General features: G+C 32.8%; 1 protein-coding gene across 1 annotated transcript in view; it reads right to left on the bottom strand.

Moving 5' to 3' along the window:
* Positions 1-24126, bottom strand: part of plcb2 (phospholipase C, beta 2) — a gene marked incomplete at its 3' end in the record, with an annotated part of 32714 nt that extends 8588 nt beyond the window's left edge. The window contains exons 1-27 of the mRNA XM_079444105.1: positions 23975-24126; positions 23607-23684; positions 21272-21340; positions 20390-20527; positions 19152-19231; positions 18997-19050; positions 18778-18853; positions 18583-18683; positions 18332-18495; positions 17312-17458; positions 12945-13102; positions 11423-11505; positions 11252-11336; positions 10203-10428; positions 9966-10033; positions 9230-9326; positions 8156-8240; positions 7949-8073; positions 7241-7392; positions 6863-7027; positions 6679-6778; positions 6130-6234; positions 5993-6048; positions 4678-4756; positions 3354-3908; positions 2362-2539; positions 1348-1471 (exon numbers count right to left, since the gene is read on the bottom strand). Of these exons, the coding sequence (XP_079300231.1) occupies positions 1348-1471; positions 2362-2539; positions 3354-3908; positions 4678-4756; positions 5993-6048; positions 6130-6234; positions 6679-6778; positions 6863-7027; positions 7241-7392; positions 7949-8073; positions 8156-8240; positions 9230-9326; positions 9966-10033; positions 10203-10428; positions 11252-11336; positions 11423-11505; positions 12945-13102; positions 17312-17458; positions 18332-18495; positions 18583-18683; positions 18778-18853; positions 18997-19050; positions 19152-19231; positions 20390-20527; positions 21272-21340; positions 23607-23684; positions 23975-24058 (3432 nt within the window). The 5' untranslated portion in view covers positions 24059-24126. The remainder of the gene's footprint in view (positions 1-1347; positions 1472-2361; positions 2540-3353; positions 3909-4677; positions 4757-5992; positions 6049-6129; positions 6235-6678; positions 6779-6862; positions 7028-7240; positions 7393-7948; positions 8074-8155; positions 8241-9229; positions 9327-9965; positions 10034-10202; positions 10429-11251; positions 11337-11422; positions 11506-12944; positions 13103-17311; positions 17459-18331; positions 18496-18582; positions 18684-18777; positions 18854-18996; positions 19051-19151; positions 19232-20389; positions 20528-21271; positions 21341-23606; positions 23685-23974) is intronic.

Below are 24126 nucleotides of genomic sequence, written 5' to 3'. Positions count from 1 at the left end.
CTAGGTTACTTTGAGTGTTTTAGAACATTACTGTGCTGTTGCTATTTTTTGAGTGTTGCTATGTGGTTGCTAGGTTGTTATTAGTATTTTAGAGTGTTACTATGTGGTTTTTAGGTTGTTCTGATGTGTTTTAGAGTGTTGATATGTGGTTGCTAGGGTGTCTCCCTAAAAGGACACATGATTTGAGAAATCTTATGTCTGGAGTACAAACGCTGCTGGGTGATGCACACACTGAACTTTTATACTTAGTGTTTCATCATATCACAGGAGCACTAGTACCAGATCATGACTTTAAATATAAGCAGTAGGCTTTTGTTTTTCCTCGGAGCGGAGCACAGATCCGTTCAGAGATGACTGTGGTCGATATGAGTGTAAGAGGGTGTCGTGGGTCCGGTCAGGTTTTCTCTCCCAGTACGGGACATGATTGACCCCCTGATCTATGCAGATCAACTGACTACACAGAGCAGCAGAGTGCTGATGGCTAATTAATCAATACCTGAGAGAGTCCTGGCTCACGACCAGCAGGAACAGTGTAGGACTGTCAGCTCATTAGAGGACTATTTGGCTCATTGAAATGCTCAGTATGGCCAAAATCAAACTAAAATTTGTTAAAAAAAAAAATAAATAATTTAAAGAATAAAATAAAATGCTCATTACTGCTGAAATCAATAATAATAAAAAAATGATAATAATAGTAATTGAACAATTTAAATGCTCAATTCATATAATTCATATAATAATGATAATAATAATAATAAATTTAAACTGTTAGTACAAATATTCATTAAATTAAAATAAAAGAATAATAGTATTTGGCTAATTCAAACACTCAGTATGGCTGCAGTAAAAATCATAATAATAATAATAATAATTTGAAACGAAATTAATAATAATAATTGGCTAATTAAAATGCTCAGTATGGCTGAAATCAAATAAGAATTCATAAAACAATAATAATAATGATTACTATTATTATTGTTGTTTGTATTATATTATGTAAAACAAAAACTTTGATCACTGTGTGATTATTTTATTTGTTTGGCATAAGCCAGCACAACCCTTCATGCCAATCATGTTTTGATTAGAGAGATGCATGTGCTTTTTCAAAATGTTTACTAGCAGATTTACACGCTGTGTACTATGTGGATGATTTTATAATGATTTCTGAAACAAAATCTGCAGATTTACTTGAATATACAACAGAAGCACACTCTCTGATGGCTGATGAATGGTCTTTGTGATGAAGTTCTGACACTGTAATTTAGGCCACAGTGTGACTCTTAAAACACCTCATCAAGATTGTCAATCATTAGCTACACTGTACAGTCATAATATCTGTGTCTGTACCTCAGTGTTGTGTTGTTCTTTCTTCTTCTTGATTTGATCGTGCTGCTCCACCAGCAGAGCCCTGAGCTCTGACTTCACCTTCTGCTTGAGTTCATTAATCTGGTCACCTGGATCATCTCCAGACCTGGACAATCACATGGAAACAAACACTTAACCAGAGATCAACACACAACACACATCTCAGGGACATAAACATGAAACAGTAAAGTTCAACAGACATGTTTCCCGGCTCAAAAGAGCTCAAAAGTAGAGGCACACTGGACTTCTTTGCTAGTTTAACCAATAAGACATCCCAGGTCAACTGATCTAGGACAGAACCAGCCGATCATCAGGATGCATACTGTTAACTAAACCTAAATACTTTTCTTTAATTGAAATAAAGCTGAAATGGAAAGTAAATATTAGATGAAAAACGTAAACTTAAAAGAAAATGAGAAATGCTGCCGTGGCAACTAAATTAAATAAAATAAATTTAATTTTATGAGAAAAAAAATAACTAAACAAATAAAATGACAAACATACATAACAAAATTACTAAAACTTGAACTAAAATAGAGAAATGATGTTAATGCAAGATATATGATCTGAAAAAGTGGTAACACTTTATTTTAGGGTCTCTTAACTAATTTCTTATTAGCATGCATATTACTAGAATATTAGCCATTTATTAGTTCTAATAAAGGACATATTAATGCCTTCTTCTACATGACCTTATTCTACATCCCTAATCCTACCAATACCTAAACTTAACAACTAACTATTAATACGCAGCAAATTAGGAATTGAGGGAAAAGTCGTAGTTAATAGTGAATAAGTGTTCCCTATTCTAAAGTAAAAACTAAATAGTACTTTAAAAATAAAAATGACAAAAGCAAATAACATAATTCCTAAAAATGTAACTAAATTTGAAAAATATATGAAAGTTGGAATGTATACAAATAAAAGCTAATTCAAAATACTCCAATCGTATAAAATAACGCCGCCTATAAGCAAGCAAGTTCATTCTGTATTTACTTCTTGCCCGCGTTCTTCTTCTTCAAGGCTTTGAACTGGTCGCTGTATTTCCGAATCAGTTCTTCTCGTTTCTTCTGAAACTTCTTCTCCGTGTCTTTCAGGTCTTTCTCCTGTTTCTTGGTGACTTTCAGGAAGTTCTTGTGCTGCTGCAGTTCTTCACAGGTCACAGAGGTGATATCTGAAAAACAACCCCATCAATCAGACTGAATTCTCTTTACTGCAGAGCTTGTTTGTTTGTTAACACCACGGGAGTTTCTATTTTCATAACAAACAAAAAAACAATACTTATTAGTTTAATGTTTCTAAAATGCAAACTGTACATATGTGTGTGTGTGTGTGTGTGTGTAAATATGTGTATTTGAGAAATAAATTGTTAAAAGTATATTTATTTTTATTTTATTTATTAATTATTTTTTAAACCTTTTTAAGAGTATTAACATAATAAAGCAATTGTCTTAAAGGAATAGAAATATTACAAATTATAAAGTAATTTTTTACTACTATAAAATTAGTGAAGTGAAGTGAAGTGAAGTGACATTCAGCCAAGTATGGTGACCCATACTTGGAATTCGTGCTCTGCATTTAACCCATCCAACGTGCACACACACAGCAGGGAACACACACACACACACACACACACACAGCAGGGAACACACACACACACAGCAGTGAATACACACACACACACACACACATACAGCAGTGAACACACACCCGGAGCAGTGGGCAGCATTTATGCTGCGGCGCCCGGGGAGCAATTGGGGGTTCGGTGCCTTGCTCAAGGGCACCTCAGTCGTGGTATTGAGGGTGGAGAGAGCGCTGGACATTAGGCTACAATTTATATTGAAATTAATATTTTGTAATGTTTTGATGATAGTTGTGGATGAGTTTTGGTGGTACCTATTCAAACTAAGGTAACAACTAACTTGGCGAGTCAGTGTGATGATGTTATAATGTATCATGTAATGAGTCATGTGACAGATGCAGATCACCTGATAGATCAGATGAGGTTTCCTCACTGGATTCTTTGGTCTCCGTGACGACAGCATCTGCAGCAGCTTCTGTGTTTTCTTCTGATTTTGGTTCAGGGTCTGGTTCTGGTTTTTCCTCTGGTTTGGCTTCGGGTTCAGGTTCTGGGTTTTCCTCTGGTTTGGCTTCGGGCTCAGGTTCTGGTTTTTCCTCTGGTTTGGCTTCGGGCTCAGGTTCTGGTTTTTCCTCTGGTTTGGCTTCGGGCTCAGGTTCTGGTTTTTCCTCTGGTTTGGCTTCGGGCTCAGGTTCTGTTTTTTCCTCTGGTTTGGCTTCGGGCTCAGGTTCTGGGTTTTCCTCTGGTTTGGGTTCAGGTTCTGGTTTTTCCTCTGGTTTGGGCTCAGGTTCTGGGTTTTCCTCTGGTTTGGGTTCAGGTTCTGGTTTTTCCTCTGGTTTGGGTTCAGGTTCTGGGTTTTCCTCTGGTTTTGGTTCAGCCGGAGGTGCAGCGTCGCCCTCTGCTGGAGTCTCTGCAGATTCAGATTCCTCTGATGATGCTGGAGCTGCTTCTGCGGCCTTCGGTTCTTATTATATGATAGAGTCATAGACAGATAGACAAGTATAAATGATCATCCATTTCACTTCAATAAATATGAGAAATCAGTACAGTGATGGTATCAGATACAATTACCATGATACAGCGCTTTATATAACTCAGATTTTTTCAAAGCAGTCAAATTGTTAATGGAGTAAAATGCATAAATTATGAAACAAATTCAGCGAATTCGAATGTCTTTAGTTTTAGGTGTAGTTCTACAGAAAACAATAGTGTTGTTATTTAGCTCAATAAAAATAAATAATAATAATAATAATAATACAAATGACAAAAGCACATAAACAATTCTAAAAATAAAAAATCAGATCAAATTATTACAAATTAAAACTGAAAACTGCAAATATAAAATTAAAGCTAATTCAAAATATAAAATAAAAAATGTAATTAAAAGTACTTAGACATATTAAAAAATACTAAAACTGACAAAACACAACACAAAAATTAAAATGACTAACATTTAAAAATAAATTAAAATTAAAATCAAAACAGAAAACATAAAAATGAAAAATACAGAAATATTTATATTGATAAAATATTTACATTTATAATATATATATATATATATATGAATTAAAAGTTATGTTCTCCCCCACTCACACGAGTCCAGTCAAATGTTAATAAGTTTATATTTATTAGTAGAGTCAGGTATTTCATAGAGTACTATGATGGATTTGTTAGAAACCACAGCCTGTCAGTGTTTGTGTAAGAGATGATGTCATCACGTGTGTGTTAATCACCTGCGGCAGCTGCAGGAGCGGCCGGCGTCTGAGCTCCGTCAGCGACAGGTAGCTCATATTCACACACGTATGTTAAACTCTGAAGACGAGAGTACAGTGAGATCTGTGTGAGACGTGCTTTTCCATCTTTTAGCATTTACAACAGCTGAAGATTACATGGTTAAGCCAGAGACAGTGCAGAGATAGACAGAGTGATCTGGAGCCTGACAATAAGCACAGGATGAGTGTGTTTTTCAGTAATGACTGAATGATTGTACACCATCACACTTTTTATATGGCTTCTTAAATAAGTTCATCCATGTTCATGAAATATTAGATTTGAATTATTTAATAGTTAGTTTAAAGGTTGTTATCAATATTATTTTAATATCGCTGAGGTACAATTATAGTGTATTAATATTGCGTTTTATCATTTTTTATTACTTTTTCTTTAAATGTCTAAACATTTTTTATAAATTTTTATTTTTACATAATTTATTCATTTTTAGTTTTAGTTATTTTAATATTTTATAAAGTTAAACTAAAAGAAATGCTGCAACTAGTTAAAATAAAATAAGTTATAGTCTTATATTTTTTTAAACTATAATAACCCTGGTTGTAATCTGTGTTATTTTTGGTATCATAAGATCTTATTATAGTTCTTATTACTTTAAATTAGTTTAGTATTTTTTTGTATGTTTTTATAATTTGTATTAATTATTTTTATATGTCTACATATTTTTTATACATTTCATTTCCATTTTAGTTTTAGTTATTTTAAACTTAAAATAAATAAAAATGAGAAATGTTGCCTTGGCAACTAGCTGACATAAAATACTTTTATTTAATTTTATTTCAGCTAATGTTTATTAAAAAGGTTTTTTGTTTGTTTTAATTTTAGTTAACTATAATAACCGTGGTAGTTAGCCATGTTATTTCGGTATCGTTGAGATCTTATACTATTATTTTGAATTCGTTTTTATTTTATAATTTTCTTTTTTCACTTTAAATTTATTAAAATTTTTGGTCATTTTTTTGTGTTTTTTGTGATTTAGTACATCAAGTTAAACTACATGAAATAGAAATGTTACCTTGGCATCAAGCTAAAATAAAAATAAATGTATTTTCAGTTGACTTTTACTTTTTTTTCTTATGGTTTTAGTTTTAGTTAACTATAATAATCCTGGTTGTTACATCCACACATAAAATGCAGCAGTTAATTTATATTCAGGTTTTTATAGGTCAACCCAAAGAAACTGCTTGACTCAATAGTGCACTAATGCCTTTGGAGAGCACTTGAACATGCATCTATTACTATCTGTGCATTTAATTCTACCTCAGTCTTCGGTGGCTTTGAAGTCTTCACGGGATTGAAAAGTGCATCCGAGAAATCTAGCAGAAACACAATCATTGAGAGGTTATTTGATGTCGCGTTCAATAAAAGCATGCTACTGTAGGTCTGTAGGTCAGTACCGGCGAACGCAGCGGGGATGTAGTCCTTCACCTCGATGTGAACGAACAGAGACGGCAGCGTGAGCGGCATGTTGCTCTCGCTGCGCAGACAGATGTGCTGGAAACCTGCAAACCATCACAGCATTTGACAAACTTGTTTTGTTCCACCAAAAAATCCTCATATGCGACTCTGGACCACAAAACCTGTCATAAGGGTAATTTGTTTTTTTAAATTGAGATGTATACATCATCTGAAAGCTGAATAAATAACAATATGTGGCTGAGATACAACTATTTGAAAATCTGGAATCTGAGGGTGCAAAAAAAATTAAATATTGAGAAAATCGCCTTTAAAGTTGTTCAAATGAAGTTCCTGGCAATGCATATTACTAATCAAAAATTAAGTTTTGATATATTTATGGTAATAAATTTACAAAATATCTTCATGGAACATGATCTTTACTTAATATCCTTATGATTTTTGGCATAAAAGAAAAATTGATAATTTTGACCCATATTGTTGTCTATTGCTACAAATATACCTGTGCTACTGATGACTGCTGGTCTCACCTGTCTGCAGAGCGTCCAGAGGGATGATTCGGTGACCCAAGAACTTGCCGCCCTCCTCCTGAACCACGAATCTGAGGTAGGCCATCTCTGGCAGCAAGACCTGCTCAACATCACACAGACTTCAGTCTCTGGGCAGCTCAAACACACCTGAGTCATGAACGATATGAGAGCTGTGGGATCTGACCTTCTCGAAGACGAAAGGCTCCTCGTTCCACTCGGGGTTGATGGCGTTGGGCGTCGTGCTCCATTTGGTGCGGTATTTGCGTTTGGGGTCTTTGGGCAAACCGATGAGCTCGACCTCCACTCCGGTTTTCACGTTCTTATCCGACAGGAACTGACCGGAGTAAATCTGAACACAGGTTACAGTTCACAATCACATTTACATGAACAAGTCAAGAAAGATGAGATCAAATTAGACGTGAAGATATTCACTGATAGCGAAAAGACTGCACATATTAAATTGGAAATTTTTAGTTCTTAATATATATATATATATATGCATATAATGCATTGTTATAGAACCGTTCTTCTATATAAGTCCCAATGCATTCTCCTGCATTACCTTAATGGTGAGAGTGCTGGCGATAATGGTGTCAATCCTGTCACAGAAGGGATCGAACTTCTTGTCGTTGCGACGGATCACGTCATGTTTGAGGATGTAACCCGTCCTGCCGTTAAACTCAAACAGAGCCATGTTGAGCTGCATGGGGAAATCTATAGCACAGATTCAGATCACACCATTAAACCCACAGACACATCAGTCTTATGTGCTTGGTGGACAGCTTTAAATGCACAAAATTACATATTATACATTTTACTCATCATATTAAAATATAAAAGATAAAGATAAGTGAAGGTTAACAAAGAGAAAAGATTTGCAGGGATTTTCAAACTTTTCTGTCAGCTCTATCAATAAAACATTTACTTGAAATATCCCTGAAATTTAATATTTCAATAATTTAATAACACATATGTATGTTCACAGTTCTCTGATGTCAACATGACTTTCAGGTGAACAAATAAAAAATACATTTTAAATATATATGTTTCTTTTTTAGGAAGGGTTTTATTTATTTTTTTACAATTGTGGTAGTTATTTTAAATAATGTATTGTTCTACATTTTTATGATTTAACTAAATATTAGTTATATTAAAGTTAAATATTAGTAAATATTGCTTTTCATCAACTCAAGAACTCCCGTTTTGGGAAACCCCGTGCTAATGTAAGGACATTATTTATGGACACAAGCGGTGATTTGGCTCGTCTCACCCATGGTCTGGTAGTTGAGCGCCACAAACTGGCAGCCGGCGGTCCAGAAGGGCTGAGGACTGTAGTTTGAAGAGTCCACACGGGTTCCTTTAGGGTAGATACGGCTCATCTGCCTCTTATTATATCTACAGTCATCAGTATAGGAAAGCACTGACATCCAAACACCAGAAAACACTGAATCTGAGTCGAACTGAGAGAAAAGGATACTCCACCCAGTCCACAGCGTTCTTAGCGATCAGACTCTCCCCTTTGGTTTCCACGAAGGAAGAGATGACAAAACTCTTGTTTTTTTCTAAATCGGGACAGAATCAGATGGTGAAAACACGTCAATATGAAACACTTTTTTACAACTTTAGAGATTTGTCAGCATTGTACAGATCCAGTCCTACTATGCAGCACATTTTCATGTCTTATAATAAAAGTAAAAACATTTTTTTTTTACTAAATTAGTAAAAATGTACTTTTAATAGTACATAAATTTACAAAAATAAATATTAATAATAATCAATATTATTATTGGAATATTTCATTATAAAATTATAAATGTAATACTAAAGCTAATAATAATAATAGTAATTGTATTTCACTTTAAAATTGCAGTATTAATAGATATGGCTGTCTTAATGTATTTATTTTAAACATTAAACCATCAAACGTTTTAATTTAATTTTTTCTGGGTGAAGTATTATTATTAAATAACAATGTAAAAAATAAATACAAACAACTGTAATATTTCACTGGATTATAAAAATGAGCATTTAAGAAAAATTATATAATAATAATAATTTGACATTACTTGTAAAATTACGTTTGATTTAATTTCTTCATTTTCAAACAATGAACCATCAAACTTGTATTTTGATGGAAATCTGCAGCCCTTAAAACCTGAATAATTCTTGAATGCTTGAACTGATAAATGTATACAATATAAATACAAAAATCAATAAAGTCAGATAAAAATATAAATAAAAATCATGTTAACATCAATTAATGCACTGTCAGCTGACATGAACAATGAAGAATCATATTTTAATTATATTGCTCATGTAATGTAATCACAAATGTTAACAAACAAAACTATTGGAAAATGTTACTTGTTATCATAAATGTTATCATTTCACTACATTTTAATGGTTTATACATTTGATTTTGCATATTTATAGCTCAAAGGGGAATAATTTGCCAAAAAAGCTTATTATATTTATTGTGTAATATGGCCTAAGAGAAGGTTTCAGGTGCATTTATTATGTATTCATCACACACATATGAGCGTGAACTCACTGGCTGCGTTCTCAAAAGAGATGAATTTGTTGGGCTGTACGTAGTTGACCAGAGCGGACATCTCCTCGTACGCGGTCACTTCCTGTCCAGCGGTTCCCTGAGAGGAAATGACAAATAATGCAGACTCAATAGATGTTGATTAAAAAAAGAGAAGTCATTGTACTTTTAGCAAACAATTACTTATTAAAAGCAAACTGGAGTGTCTTTACTACATGGACAGTTTCACTGCAGCATACACTACTCTTTTTTAAAAATAAATTAATAATTTTATTCCGCAAGGATGCATTAAAATCATCAGAGTGCCAGTAAATACATAATAAGTTGCATAATAAAAGAAAAAATAATTGCTGTTCTTTTGAACTTTCTATTCATCAAAAAATCTTGAAAAATAAAATGCATCACAGGTTTCACAAAAATATTGTGCAGTATTCTGTATATTAGAATGATTTCTGAAGGATCATGTGACACTGAAGCATGCTGAAAATACAGCTTTGATCACAGAAATAAATTACAGTTTAACACGTATTCACATGGAAAAGGTTATTTTAAATTGTAATAATATTTCACAAATTTTCACAGTTTTTATTTTGGTCAAATAAATGCATCCTTGGTGAGCAGACGAGACTTCATTAGGTTTTAAAATGTGCATTTCTGAATTTCTGGCATTTGAACCTTCAGTCTTTCAATGATCAGCCTCAAAAGTTCCTCAAAAGAGGCCTGAAGTTATCTACTTCACCTCATCGGAGTTCTTCATCTTCTCTTCGTCATGATCATCGTGGTCATCATGCTCTTCATGATGGTCATCTGTTAGATCGGTTAGACACAAAATACTCTTATTTTCTGCCCTTTTTATTTTTGGTGACACTGAATCATCTTCACAAACACAGCAAGCACCAAAAGTATTTGGACGCTTCATAGAAGCAGTTCACTGACACTGAAACTAGTCAGAGGACTGGTTAATGGATGAACTGACCGGTTGCATGATGTGTGTCGCTGGCCTCTGGGTTAGCTGGAGCGGGTTGGTTTGGATCGGCGGGTTGGTTGGACTCAGAATCGTCCGCAGGCCCGTGTGCTTGTTCTGGACCGGACACTTTCTTGGCCTGTTCTGGTTTGCTGGGCGGTGCGCTGCTTTTCTTGTTCTTGATCAGTATTTTACCCATCAGCTCAGATGGACTCGGCACCGGATGACCGGCCTTCAGCTGAACAACAAACCACAGAAGATTAAACGAGATATTAAGCAGAATTACTACTAACAGCATGTAATATAAGATTATTGGTAACACTTTACAATAAGGTCCCATTAGTTAATGTTCATTATTGTGACATTAATTAATAAAAGCACAACCATTCATTCTGTTGAAAAGGATGTTTTAGTGAATGTTTAATTTGACAACAAGGAAGATTAATGAATGCTTTATAAGCATCATCCATTGACAGTTCATGTTAACTAATATATAATAAGTGTTACTGGTTTATTTTGCTTTATTTGATCTAACTGATCACCTTTTATTGCATTTTATATTTTATTTTATTATTGTATTTTATTTAATTTATCATTTTTATTCACATTTTCTTTCCCACTAGTCCATTTTAAATGCTTTATAAATGTTTTATTATTAGTTCATATTAACTATTATAGTTAACCAAACAGAATCTTAATGTAAACTGTTAATTTTATTTATAATTTTTAATCACATTTTTTGGCAACTCTTGTCAATACGTCGATTACAACGATTAATCGCAGTTTCTGTTTACATAATATATCTGTGTTTACTGTGTATAGTTATTATGTATATATAAATACACACCCATACAGTATATATTTTGAAAATATTTACATGTATATATTTCTATTCATATAATTTATATTATATATAAATATATTTAATATATAAACGTAACATTTTTCTTAAATATATACATGCATGTGTACATAATAAATACAGTACACACACATTTACTATGTAAATAAAAACTTTTATAGTCTGAATCTAACAAAACGGTCTCCACATCTGAACTCACAGGATATTTGTCCAGTATATCAACGAGCAGAGCGTCTCCAAAGATCGTCCTGCAGTAGCTGGCCATCTTCTCCTGCTGCTTCACTCTGAAACAAACACGTGATCTCATTTATATCATATCAGAAATATCACAGCATCAAACCTGCAGTACGAGGAGGAAAACGTGTCTTACGAATCAACGTGGTTCTCAAACGAAAGGACAACAGGATACTTGGATGTTTTGAAGGCACTCTCAGCGATCGCTTCAATCACATCCTAAAGTCATAAAATAAGAGCATTTGAATTAACTTTCCTTCCTCATCATTGTGAAAAAAAGTGTGCTTAGTCATATTGAATGTGCACTTGGAGTGTATCAAATCTTAAAGTATATTAAACAAGAAAACTGTAGATAATATAATATTGATGAAATAAAAGGCCAGTTGAGTGACTATGACTTTCATGATTCTGTATATGGAATATTGTAATAAAACCACACTTTGTAATATGTCAAATGTGCTTTTTTTAAGTACATTTTAAATCATTATGTTGGAATATATTTGTCAGGCAAGAAGTCGACTTGAAGTGTTGACTAACATACTTGATCATAATTTAACTGTAGTGTGTTATTCAATATTACATTTAAGTTAAACGCACTGAATTGTACGGAAGCGTATTGCATTCACTTGAGGAAAAAGAAATCTACTCTGTTTTTCTGAATTAACGAGTTAATTATCTCAGAATTACGAGATAATTTTTCATGAAAAAAACCTTTTTGCTCTGTTTTTCTGAATTAACGACTTAATTATCTCAGAATTACGAGATAATTTTTAAAGAGAGAAAAAAATTTTCTCTGTTTTTCTGAATTAACGACTTAATTATCTCAGAATTACGAGATAATTTTTAAAGAGAGAAAAAATTTTTCTCTGTTTTTCTGAATTAACGACTTAATTATCTCAGAATTACGAGATAATTTTTAAAGAGAGAAAAAAATTTTTCTCTGTTTTTCTGAATTAACGACTTAATTATCTCAGAATTACGAGATAATTTTTAAAGAGAGAAAAAAGTTTTTGCTCTGTTTTTCTGAATTAATGACTTAATTATCTCAGAATTACGAGATAATTAAGTCATTAATTCAGAAAAACAGAGCAAAAATTTTTTTTTCATTAAAAATTATCTCGTAATTCTGAAATAATTAACTCATTAATTCAGAAAAACAGAGTAGATTTTTTTTCCTCAAGTGAATGCAATACGCTTCCGTAGAATTGCAACATCATTATACAAATATATATTTAAATACAGAAAAGTTGCAATAGAAATTACATTAAAGTATATTATAGTTACCATAAATGCTTGTCAATACATTGGGCAGAAAACTTTAGTTCATTTATTGCATTAAATTTACACTAATTTTAATTACGACTAACATGTAAATTAAACACCCGAAAACACTAATTTTGCACTGAAGTATATTCCTTTAAATGATATTATTTCTATAATAAGTACTCTTTTTAAAAGTATGCTAACTTCTTCCTGAGGTTATTTATACATATTTAGGTTTTGATTCAGTAAATCAAAGCGATTAATAATCTGCTGTAATCTGATTAATAATCTTGATTTCTGTCAAATGTAGCTTGTACTGATTATAATGAGCCTCCACTGCACATCCCATAATCACAGCGAGACTGAGCACGAGAGCTCTGATTGGAGGAACCGACCTTGAAGAGGATTTCGGTTGTCATGGTGAAGCCGTGGGTGATGATTGGCTCTTCATCCGGCGGTTTGCCCTTCCAGCAGTCGAGCTCCAGACAGCGGCACCCGGCGAGGAGACACTGGCGGTACATCTCCGGAGACGAGACGCCCGTCAGCTGCCCCGCTGCACACAACACACACTTTACTGGGTTTGATCTATTTATTTACCAAGAAAACTCAACTAACAGTACCTGCTGAAGAAGTGTTAAAGCCAGGGCCAGAGGTACACTGCTGTTCACAAGTTTAGGATCAGTGAGATTTTTAATGTGTTTTAAAGAAGCTTTTTATGCTCATCAAGGCTGCATCTATTTGATCAAAAAACTGTAATTTTGTGAAAAATTATTGCAATTTAAAATAAAGGTTTTCTATTTTATTATACTTAAAATATTATTTATTTCTGTGATCTGCAGCTGTATTTTCAGCATCATTACTCCAGTCTTCAGTGTCACACGATCCTTCAGAAATCCTAATAATATACTGATTTATCATCAATGTTGGAAACATTTGTGCTGCTTAATATCTTTTTGGGACCTGTGATACTTCTTTTAGGATTCTTTGATAAATAAAAAGTAAAAAACAAAAAGGTATTTATTCAAAATAGATTTTTTTTACAATATAAACTTCAATTCAAAAGTTTGTGGTCAGTACATTTTTTCTTTTTGTTTTAGTGCAGGTGAGATGAGTAAATACATGTTTAGTCTAGAACTACAGTAAGATCATGTTGATATATTTAGTGTTGAACTACAGTAAGATCATGTTGATATATTTAGTGTTGAACTACAGTAAGATCATGTTGATATATTTAGTCTAGAACTACAGTAAGATCATGTTGATATTTAGTCTAGAACTACAGTAAGATCATGTTGATATTTAGTGTAGAACTACAGTAAGATCATGTTGATATTTAGTGTAGAACTACAGTAAGATCATGTTGATATTTAGTCTAGAACTACAGTAAGATCATGTTGATATTTAGTCTAGAACTACAGTAAGATCATGTTGATATTTAGTCTAGAACTACAGTAAGATCATGTTGATATTTAGTGTAGAACTACAGTAAGATCATGTTGATATTTAGTGTAGAACTACAGTAAGATCATGTTGATATTTAGTCTAGAACTACAGTAAGATCATGTTGATATTTAGTGAAGAACTACAGTAAGATCATGTTGATATTTAGTCTAGAACTACAGTAAGATCATGTTGATATTTAGTGTAGAACTACAGTAAGATCATGTTGATATTTAGTCTAGAACTACAGTAAGATCATGTTGATATTTAGTGTAGAACTACAGTAAGATCATGTTGATATTTAGTCTAGAACTACAGTAAGATCATGTTGATATTTAGTGTAGAACTACAGTAAGATCATGTTGATATTTAGTCTAGAACTACAGTAAGATCATGTTGATATTTAGTCTAGAACTACAGTAAGATCATGTTGATATTTAGTCTAGAACTACAGTAAGATCATGTTGATATTTAGTCTAGAACTACAGTAAGATCATGTTGATATTTAGTCTAGAACTACAGTAAGATCATGTTGATATTTAGTCTAGAACTACAGTAAGATCATGTTGATATTTAGTGTAGAACTACAGTAAGATCATGTTGATATTTAGTCTAGAACTACAGTAAGATCATGTTGATATTTAGTCTAGAACTACAGTAAGATCATGTAGATATTTAGTCTAGAACTACAGTAAGATCATGTTGATATTTAGTCTAGAACTACAGTAAGATCATGTTGATATTTAGTCTAGAACTACAGTAAGATCATGTAGATATTTAGTCTAGAACTACAGTAAGATCATGTAGATATTTAGTCTAGAACTACAGTAAGATCATGTTGATATATTTAGTCTAGAACTACAGTAAGATCATGTAGATATTTAGTCTAGAACTACAGTAAGATCATGTTGATATATTTAGTCTAGAACTACAGTAAGATCATGTTGATATATTTAGTCTAGAACTACAGTAAGATCATGTAGATATTTAGTCTAGAACTACAGTAAGATCATGTTGATATTTAGTCTAGAACTACAGTAAGATCATGTTGATATATTTAGTGTTGAACTACAGTAAGATCATGTTGATATTTAGTGTTGAACTACAGTAAGATCATGTTGATATTTAGTCTAGAACTACAGTAAGATCATGTAGATATTTAGTCTAGAACTACAGTAAGATCATGTTGATATATTTAGTCTAGAACTACAGTAAGATCATGTTCACACACAACACTCTGCACTTACTCCTGATTTCTCTCAACATGGCAACACAAGAGCTGTCCGTCAATACATGAGAAACAAAGGAACTGCTGTTACTTATTTGAAAAAGTAACTCAGATATTTCCTTCTAAATTAAAATGCATTACTTTACTAGTTACTTTAAAAAAAGTAATCTGATTACGTAAATCACGTTACTTGTAATGCGTCACCCCCCAATGGTGTTTTTAAGTCTTCAATTTAAATATAAAGGTGATTTTTATAGTGATTTTAAACCATTCAAGTGCAAGATGGCACAGAAGAGGGCTCAACTATTTCTGTGCGCTCACGTAATGAGACGAGGTCTCTTTTACGTCTTTTTGTGCAAAGACAAAATTGAGTGAAAATGCACTTCTCGACGAGTACCCATGTAAACACAGTCGGTAATGCCTTAAGTGAACGTAAACAGTTCAGAAAATGTGTCAATATAATAGGTCCGTGCATTCAGACAATAGCCTCCTTCTGTTTTCTGTGTTAATAAAGTTAATCAAACAATAAAAGAAAAGGAAGAATCTCTCTCTGGTCTTATGTAGCTTTAATAGGTATCTGTGTATATGTTCATCATACAGTAATACAGTTTTCACAAGCATTGTTTATTTACTGTGTACTTTGTTTATTGTATTTATTTGTGTCAGTATGGAATGCCAAACCTGCCATAATTATAAATAAATAAATAAATGTACAAAGAAATGTAAAAAAGCAAAAATAAATAATTATTTATGTATTTTTTCTTTTTTTCCCACATTTATTTATTTTTTTATTGATACATTTATTTATTTCCACTTTTATTTATTTAGACTGGAAACATCCATTAGGCCAAACAAATGAAACACACACGCCATGCATTGATCATACATCATGCTCATCCAAACAGCGCCTGTCGTGTGCCCTCAACTCTTTGAGCTAACTGCATTTTTTTAATTTAACCAAAAACAACATTGACAGCATCAGAAACAAACACGTAAACTGATGTCCGGGGCATTGTTTTAAACCGTATTAAATGCATGCATCATGAATATGGAATATGCCACGTTCTTAATTCCAATCAATAAATTCAGTTAAAATAATAAAGGCCTGTTACTAGTGTCAACAAAAGCCATCATTACTGAATGCATTTACACTGCAATTAGCCTATAAATGCATAAAATGTTATTAAATTAATGTTTTAAATTTTGAAGGCAGAAATATGTCAATTAAATGATACCTTTAATAAGAAACTAAAACAGACACTAGGTGGCGTCAAGTCACTGTCTTAACGAGTGAGTTCAATCCATTCAACTGATTCCTTCAAATATGTTACGCTGATTACTAAAACACCACTAGGCTACTTGTTGCCGCGGTTCAGCTGTGGATTTGTTTCTGTGATAATTATATGTGGGCCTAATGTGCTATTTAAAAAATAGCATTAGCATCAGCAAATACACACGATCACTGATTGCACGCAACCCCCCACGTGAAACTGAAATAATAACCCATGATATTTTGGCCATATTGCCATTCATCCCACACTATCAACAGGTGCGTCATGTAGGCTACACTTCTTGTACTTCGTTTGGGCACCACACGGTGTCACTGTGGCCTACTCTGACTCCATTGCTATTCCTGAGGTAAAACACGCCCTCCTCATTACCATATATCTCACAAAGAAATGTGAGATAAATACGTTAATAAATACATAAATATGAAAATAAAGTGGAAATAAATAAATGTATAAAGAAAAAAGGAAAAATGTGGAAAAAATAAAATTATAAATAATGATTTATTTTTGATTTTTTACTTTTCTTTGTATATTTATTTATATATTTATTTTGCATTTGTACATTTCTTTATTTATTTATAATTACAGCAGGATTGGCATTAGTGCTTGTAATAAGTTTATTTGTTCTCATTATTAACTGTGTACTTGTCTTTAATGTTTGAACTTTATATTAGTTGGGTATTAGTTATTGCTGTTATCATAAATGGACATACCCGAGTATTGTGAAATTAATACATCTCAAGTTAAAAGCAATCACTTTCAAGTCAATGTCTGTAAAATCCTCAGTGTTTCGTTTTTTCCTCACCTGTGAGATAGGTGTTGTGGGAGGATTTGACGAAGTAATGTGGGATTGGTTGGGTCATATCATGACTCTGGGCCAGTTTGTCCAGTTTCACCACTGATGTCTCAGATCCCATCAGGTAAAACATCAAACCCTCTGGAGAAATCTGACCTGCAGCAGCAGCAACAACGTGAATGAATCTTTACAAATATACAGTCACACAGCCTCTTGTTCAACCAGGCTCAGAAACACTGTTTTGTTATTCACTGAGCTGATCTGAGCTGACTGGCTTACAGGCTGATCATTCACGGATCTATTATACAGTTTTTTTAAATATTATATTATATTATATTATATTATATTATATTATTATAGCTTTTATTTTAATTTTAGATTAAAGCTTTATTAATTTTATTGTGTATTTTTGCATACAATCAAATTAAATTATATTTTTATTAGTTATGTTCTTTAAATGTATATATAGTTTTTATTCATTTTATATTATTATTATTATATTATACTATATTAGCATTTTTATTAATATTTTGAGTTCTTACAGTATATTTAGATTTTACATTTTTTATTTTGGAATAAGATTTTAATTTAATTTTATTTAATTTAATTTTATTTAATTTTATTTTATTTTATTTAATTTTATTTAATTTTATTTAATTTTATTTAATTTTATTCAATTTTTATTTAATTGTATTTAATTTTATTTTATGAATACAACTTTTGCCAGTGGATCATAAATCCATAAATGTAAGAATACTATAAATGTAAGAATAATAATGTTAATGAAAGACACATTAAAAACATAAAAATATGTTGAAGTTTAAAGTTAAAAATTACACAATTAAAATTAAAGCTATATTAAAAAAACTGACAAAAGCACATAAAATAAAAATAAAAAAACTCCAAATCTTAAATTAGTTAATTGAAAATGGATGATTAATTAAATCAACAATACTAAAATAACACTGCATCTTGCATGTTTAGATATTTTTTTTTATTGTAAAAAATGAATAATTAAACTGAACTCACCGCGGCTGGCGTTGGACGAGCTCGGTTCATATTTGTCTATGAGATTCTTCACCTGCTCGATTCTGACGAGTGGAAACAGCTCCTCATTGAGACGGGAATCTCGCTGTTTCTCGTTCAGAAACTTGGTCATCATCTCCTTCGTCATGAAACCCTTTCCTTTGGTGCTACGGAGGTCACAATCAAACACTGATTCATGAGAATTGATGAAATCGTGCCTATGTCAAATGAACATATGGAGTGCATTCACTCACAAGGATGTGAAGATTTCATTGATTTCAGGTCTGGGACAGAGATTCAGTATGAAGGTCTTGAACGCCGCTTCAGTGAACACATCAGCCTTAATGGTGTCAAACTAACAACACAAGACGACTGATGGTTAAACACTGTATAAACACACTCATATACAAACATAACACACACACACACACACACACACACACACACACCTTTCCTTTTGGGAGATTTGCTGCAGCCAGAGCAGCTTCCACTCTTTTCTTGTCTGCTGGAAACATCTTTAAGATGCTGAGATGAAAGATTAAGATCATTATGAGAAGATCTCTCATAAAATATTAACCTGATATGACAAGTATCATTTTAATGTGCGACAATAAACCCATTAGCACATTTTCCTCAAGATTTCTGATTATTATCAATGTTTCTCGTACTTTTTAACAGGGATTTTTCCATCTTTGTTGGTCTGCAATGAAAGGCGGACATACCTATAAAGAAGACAGAAACAAGAAAAACGTCAATGTAATAATTATCAGAAGCCTATCGGGAATATTCGTCATGTCATGATTAGTCTGAAATTGATCCTCACACTTTCTCCAGGAAGACCTGTCTGCAGGCGTTTGCTCTCATTGTGTTATATGCTATAGCCAGGATGTCATCTGCCCATGTCTGTGCCACAAAGAAACTTAAATTAGAAAAACATGATCATCTGAAAATGGTCCTCTGCAGTGAATGGGTGCCGTCAGAATGACAGTGCAAACAGCTGATAAAACATCACAATAAACCACACCACTCCAGTAAGAAACAAATCCATCAAGATGTTTTAACTTTAAACCATCGCTTCCGTCTAAAATATGAGTCCATAATATATAATAATGCTTCCTCCAGTGAAAAAGTGCATCTCCTGTTGTCTCTCATGTCAAAATCCAGCCACATATTTGTTTAGAGCTGCTTTGTCTTGTAAACGCTGCTTGATCTGCAGATTTCTCTCCTGATTCAGACCAGAACACTTTTTCACTGGAGGAAGCATTATTATGGATTATGGACTCAGATTTTAGTTAAAAAAGTTTTAATGATGGATTTGTTTCTTTTTTCTTCTCCAGATGTTATCTGATGGACTGGAGTTGTTTGGATTACTTGTGGATTATTGTGATGTTTTTATCAGCTGTTTGGACTCTCATTCTGACGGCACCCATTCACTGCAGAGCATCCATTGCTGAGACACTGATGCAATGCTACATTCATCCAAATCTGATGAAGAAACAAACTCTTGGAAGGCCTTATAGAGTGAGTAAAATCTCAGCAAATTTTCATTTTTGAGTGAACTATTCCTTTAATACTTTGTTTGTTCAAATCAATAACAATAGTGCTGCTTGACTGAACAAACAGCACTAATAACAAACCCAGCCTGCGTTCAGTTCAGTCAGATGTGTTTATAATGCATTCACCCACCAGAGGGCGTATGATAAACCTCAGTGCTTCGAGGCACACAGAAATTACACAATTGATCTGCTCTGCAGCTTATTAGTGGCAGGATATGAAAATCATAAACTCATAAGCCCCATTTCCAAACCACAAAGACCAGCGGCTGCTTTGATTGGAACATTAGTCCTGATAAACATGTGGCTGCAGTCATTCATCTATCTATCTATCTATCTATCTATCTATCTATCTATCTATCTATCTATCTATCTATCTATCTATCTATCTATCTATCTATCTATCTATCTATCTATCTATCTATCTATCTATCTATCTATCTATCTATCTATCGTATTGAAGTATGTGATTATGGTTAATATGAAACACATTTATGAAGTATGCTACCTGAGACACTTCTTTAGCAGCGAAGAAGTTGTGATAGGTGAGGTTGACTGTGTCTGGTCCCGTCACGATGGTCAGCGCTTTGGCCAGATGATGGCTGTCAGGGAAGTCCATGTTGAAGACGTTACGAACCTTTGGATGCTGAAAGAGGAAGACAATCATACGACATTGCTTGAGAATATGAAACGTTGTCTAAAAAGTACCTGAACACTAAAACAGCACTTCAGATTTCTGAAAGTCACTCCATCAAACATCAAAATATTAAAGCAAGTGACGTTTAGAAGGGAAAGCTCTAGAAACTCTAAACATTTCTTCCATGACGTCTGCTTTCCATACATGACCTATCAACAAGAACAACCCAGACTGGCAAACAAATCCGGCTTCATGCAAATGTGTGAAGGGAGAAATGCGAGGTCAACAGCTGTGTGTGTGTGGAGAGACAAAAAACACCATTTCATTTATATAGAAAAATTCATATATCAAATATAACATCTCAATAACATCCTATCTAATAGTATTTTAAAATGTGCATGCCAAAAATGCTCCTCTGATGCAAGATGCTTTGGATAATGCGTCTGCTAATGCATACATCTAAATGTAAAAGCCAACAACTTTGTGAGATGAAATGATTTTTGAATGTTAATGCTGTATGTCAGTAGTTGCTGTAGTTCTTCGATGTGAACATGAGTCTGCTGTGGTTGCTGTGTAAGTGGATGTTTCTGCTGAACGCTGCTGTTTGCAAGGCAAATTCACACAAATGCTCAATGCAACAGAGAAGTCAAACACTGAGACTCCGTCTGAAGGCCGGCAGGTCTGTTTAGTCGTAAAGAAAGTTCTGAGTCATGCAACAACAAACACATTACATAACATGGATAGGGCACATACTTTAGGGAGTTTGGCATATTTTCCTGCTCTTGTGTCCCTGATGGTGGCGATATCCAAAAACTCAGTTTCCTGCGGGACGGAGAGACACAGGATGTGACATCACAGATAATGCACAGAACAGGATACAGAATTTCTGTTGTTCTAACAGTAGAGCGTGATGTTAGCAACGCCAGGTCATGGGTTCGATTTCTAGAGAACACGTGAACTGATCAAATATATAATTTCATGTTTTAAGAAAAGCATCTGCTTAAAGCATAAATGTAAGGGATGAGGAGACAGAAAATTAATAAAGATTAGGGCAAATATTCTCAAAAAAATCTGATATTATTTCACTAATTGCAAACAAGACCTTACAAATCACATTATGTTGTGTAAAGTTGTCTTAAAGTTAACTAAAACTAAAATGTAAAACTAAAACTATTACAAATCGATTTTGTTAATTGAAATGAAGCTAAAATATTACATTAAAAAATAATAATAAATACACCTTAAAAAGTAAAAATTGGAACTTAGAAATGTTGCCTAGGTTTAGGTTGAAATAAAATTAAAATTACTAAAACTAAAACCAAAATAAAAAACCAAAATATAAATATTTAATTAATAAATAAATATGACAAAAGCACATAACAAACACACTTGTAAATACTTCAAATTAAAATTTAAATATATATATGTAGTATACACACACACATTTATATAATACTAAAATAACACACACACACACACACATATATATATATATATATATATATATTATTATAATTTTGTTGTGTATTTTTGAATATTTATTTAGCTTTAATTTATTTTTATTTCAGTTTTACTTAATTTTAGTATTCTGGTAGTATTTTAGTAATACATACAATAAAATCTGATTTTGGGCCTGGATGTGTATTGACCCCCAAATATGCTTTTTGTTTCAGGTAAAGAAGGGATCATATAAACCCAAGTGAACTGAATCTTTATATCCACATAACATTGATAAAAACATAAAGTTGATGATTATGAGCTCGATGCATTTGAATGTACATATGCTGTCAGATCTGTGCATGATTATATCCAGCAGCCCAGAATGTTTCTCTGCCCACAGAAGAAGATCTGACACACTGCAAACCTTCATCAGCACAAATCAATATTCTCACACACACACACACACACACACACACACACACACACACGCGCGCACACACACACACACGCGCGCACACACACACACACGCGCGCACACACACACACGCACACACACACACACACACACACACGCACGCACGCACGCACACACACACACACACACACGCACACACACACACACACACACACAAGAGGCCTGCAGCTCTTACGAATATTATGTTTGGATGATGTGACTCTCACAACAGGCAGGGCATTGCAAAATGAATCTAATATTTAAAATGTAAAATACATACATAATCATTACATTATCAAATTGTGATATTTTCAGCTATTAGAGCAAGTCACTTCCGACTGGAATTCATAAAGGAACAGCAGATATTGGTTGTGCTTTTGTGATTGTGAATGCCAGTGTATTATAATTCACTAAAACTACAACCATAAAACATAGAATCTTGATACTTGAAATAAAATAAAGGTTAAATAAAATAAAATAAAACAAAACATTTATTTTATTTCAGCTATAGTTGCCAAAATGATCATTTAGTTTAACTTAAAATACTAAAATAACAAACTAAAACTTAAAGAAAACTAAAAGAAAATAAATAATATATTTTTTTTAATTAACTAATAAATAAAAACTAAAATAAAACTGAAATAAAAAATTATGTTTTTAAAAAATCTAATATAAATCCCAAAAACACCAAAATAAAAAAAGGAAGCTATATTTTAAATATAAAATAAATTAAATTAAATATTATTTTTAAGTAAAAATGTCAAATTAAATAAATGTATCATTTGTATTTAAAGGGCAAAACATTAGACAATCCTATCATGCCATGTTGGACACTCTACTATGGTAATACTGTGGTTTCTGGACATGTACCACGGCAGTATGATGTGCTCTTTGAAGTACCATGTAAATACTGTGGTGCATGAATATGGTAATCATGCTGTATCATAGTAAATGTCAAAATACTGTGGTATTACCAGCACTGTACCTCATAAACTAATAAATATAAAACAAAAATGCCTAAATGTAAGAAGTGAACAGATGACATTCTTAACAAACTATTAAATCAAACACATCAGTTTTTATAAAGGTTCAGCTGACAAATAAATGTCTTACAGAATATATTGAATAAAGATTATATTATTATCATTTGTTTCGTAGAAGCAGCAGAAAAACGAAGTTGAATTCCTATTTTACCTTGCTCTGATTGATCCAGTACAGGTAAAATCCTTTCGGATCCATCTTCATGGTGACCGGTATGGTTTTCTTGGAGTCCTGTCAAGAGTTTTTATTATAAAACTATAAAATATATCTGAACATAATACAAATGAAAAACATACACCACAGAAATGGACCATAAACACAAATCTGACTGTTCAAGAGGCCCATTTTCATTAAACACAAATACATATAAAAACAGTTGTGTCCCATAATAATGATGTGTTTTTATCCAAAACACTGGATCATTTTGAGCCTGTTGCGCAGTCAAATATGAATCCATTACCCAATATTGACTAGAATCTCATATGTTTATATGAATCCTAATTCTGATCCCGTCCACTTACTTCTTTCCATTTTGTGAACCTGTCTCCCTTCACCAGATACTCTTTGACATCAGGCTCCTGAAGAGAGTAGCGGTTTCGGTTCATTTTGGACGGATCACCACACTAATGTGGTCTAAAGCTTCAGTCCTGAACTCATTGTCCCCGGTGAGAAT

This window comes from Barbus barbus, assembly GCF_936440315.1.
Source record: "Barbus barbus genome assembly, chromosome: 20".
NCBI lineage: Eukaryota > Metazoa > Chordata > Actinopteri > Cypriniformes > Cyprinidae > Barbus > Barbus barbus.
The sequence above is the reverse complement of the archived record's forward strand: the minus strand, read 5'-3'. Positions and strand labels throughout refer to the sequence as shown.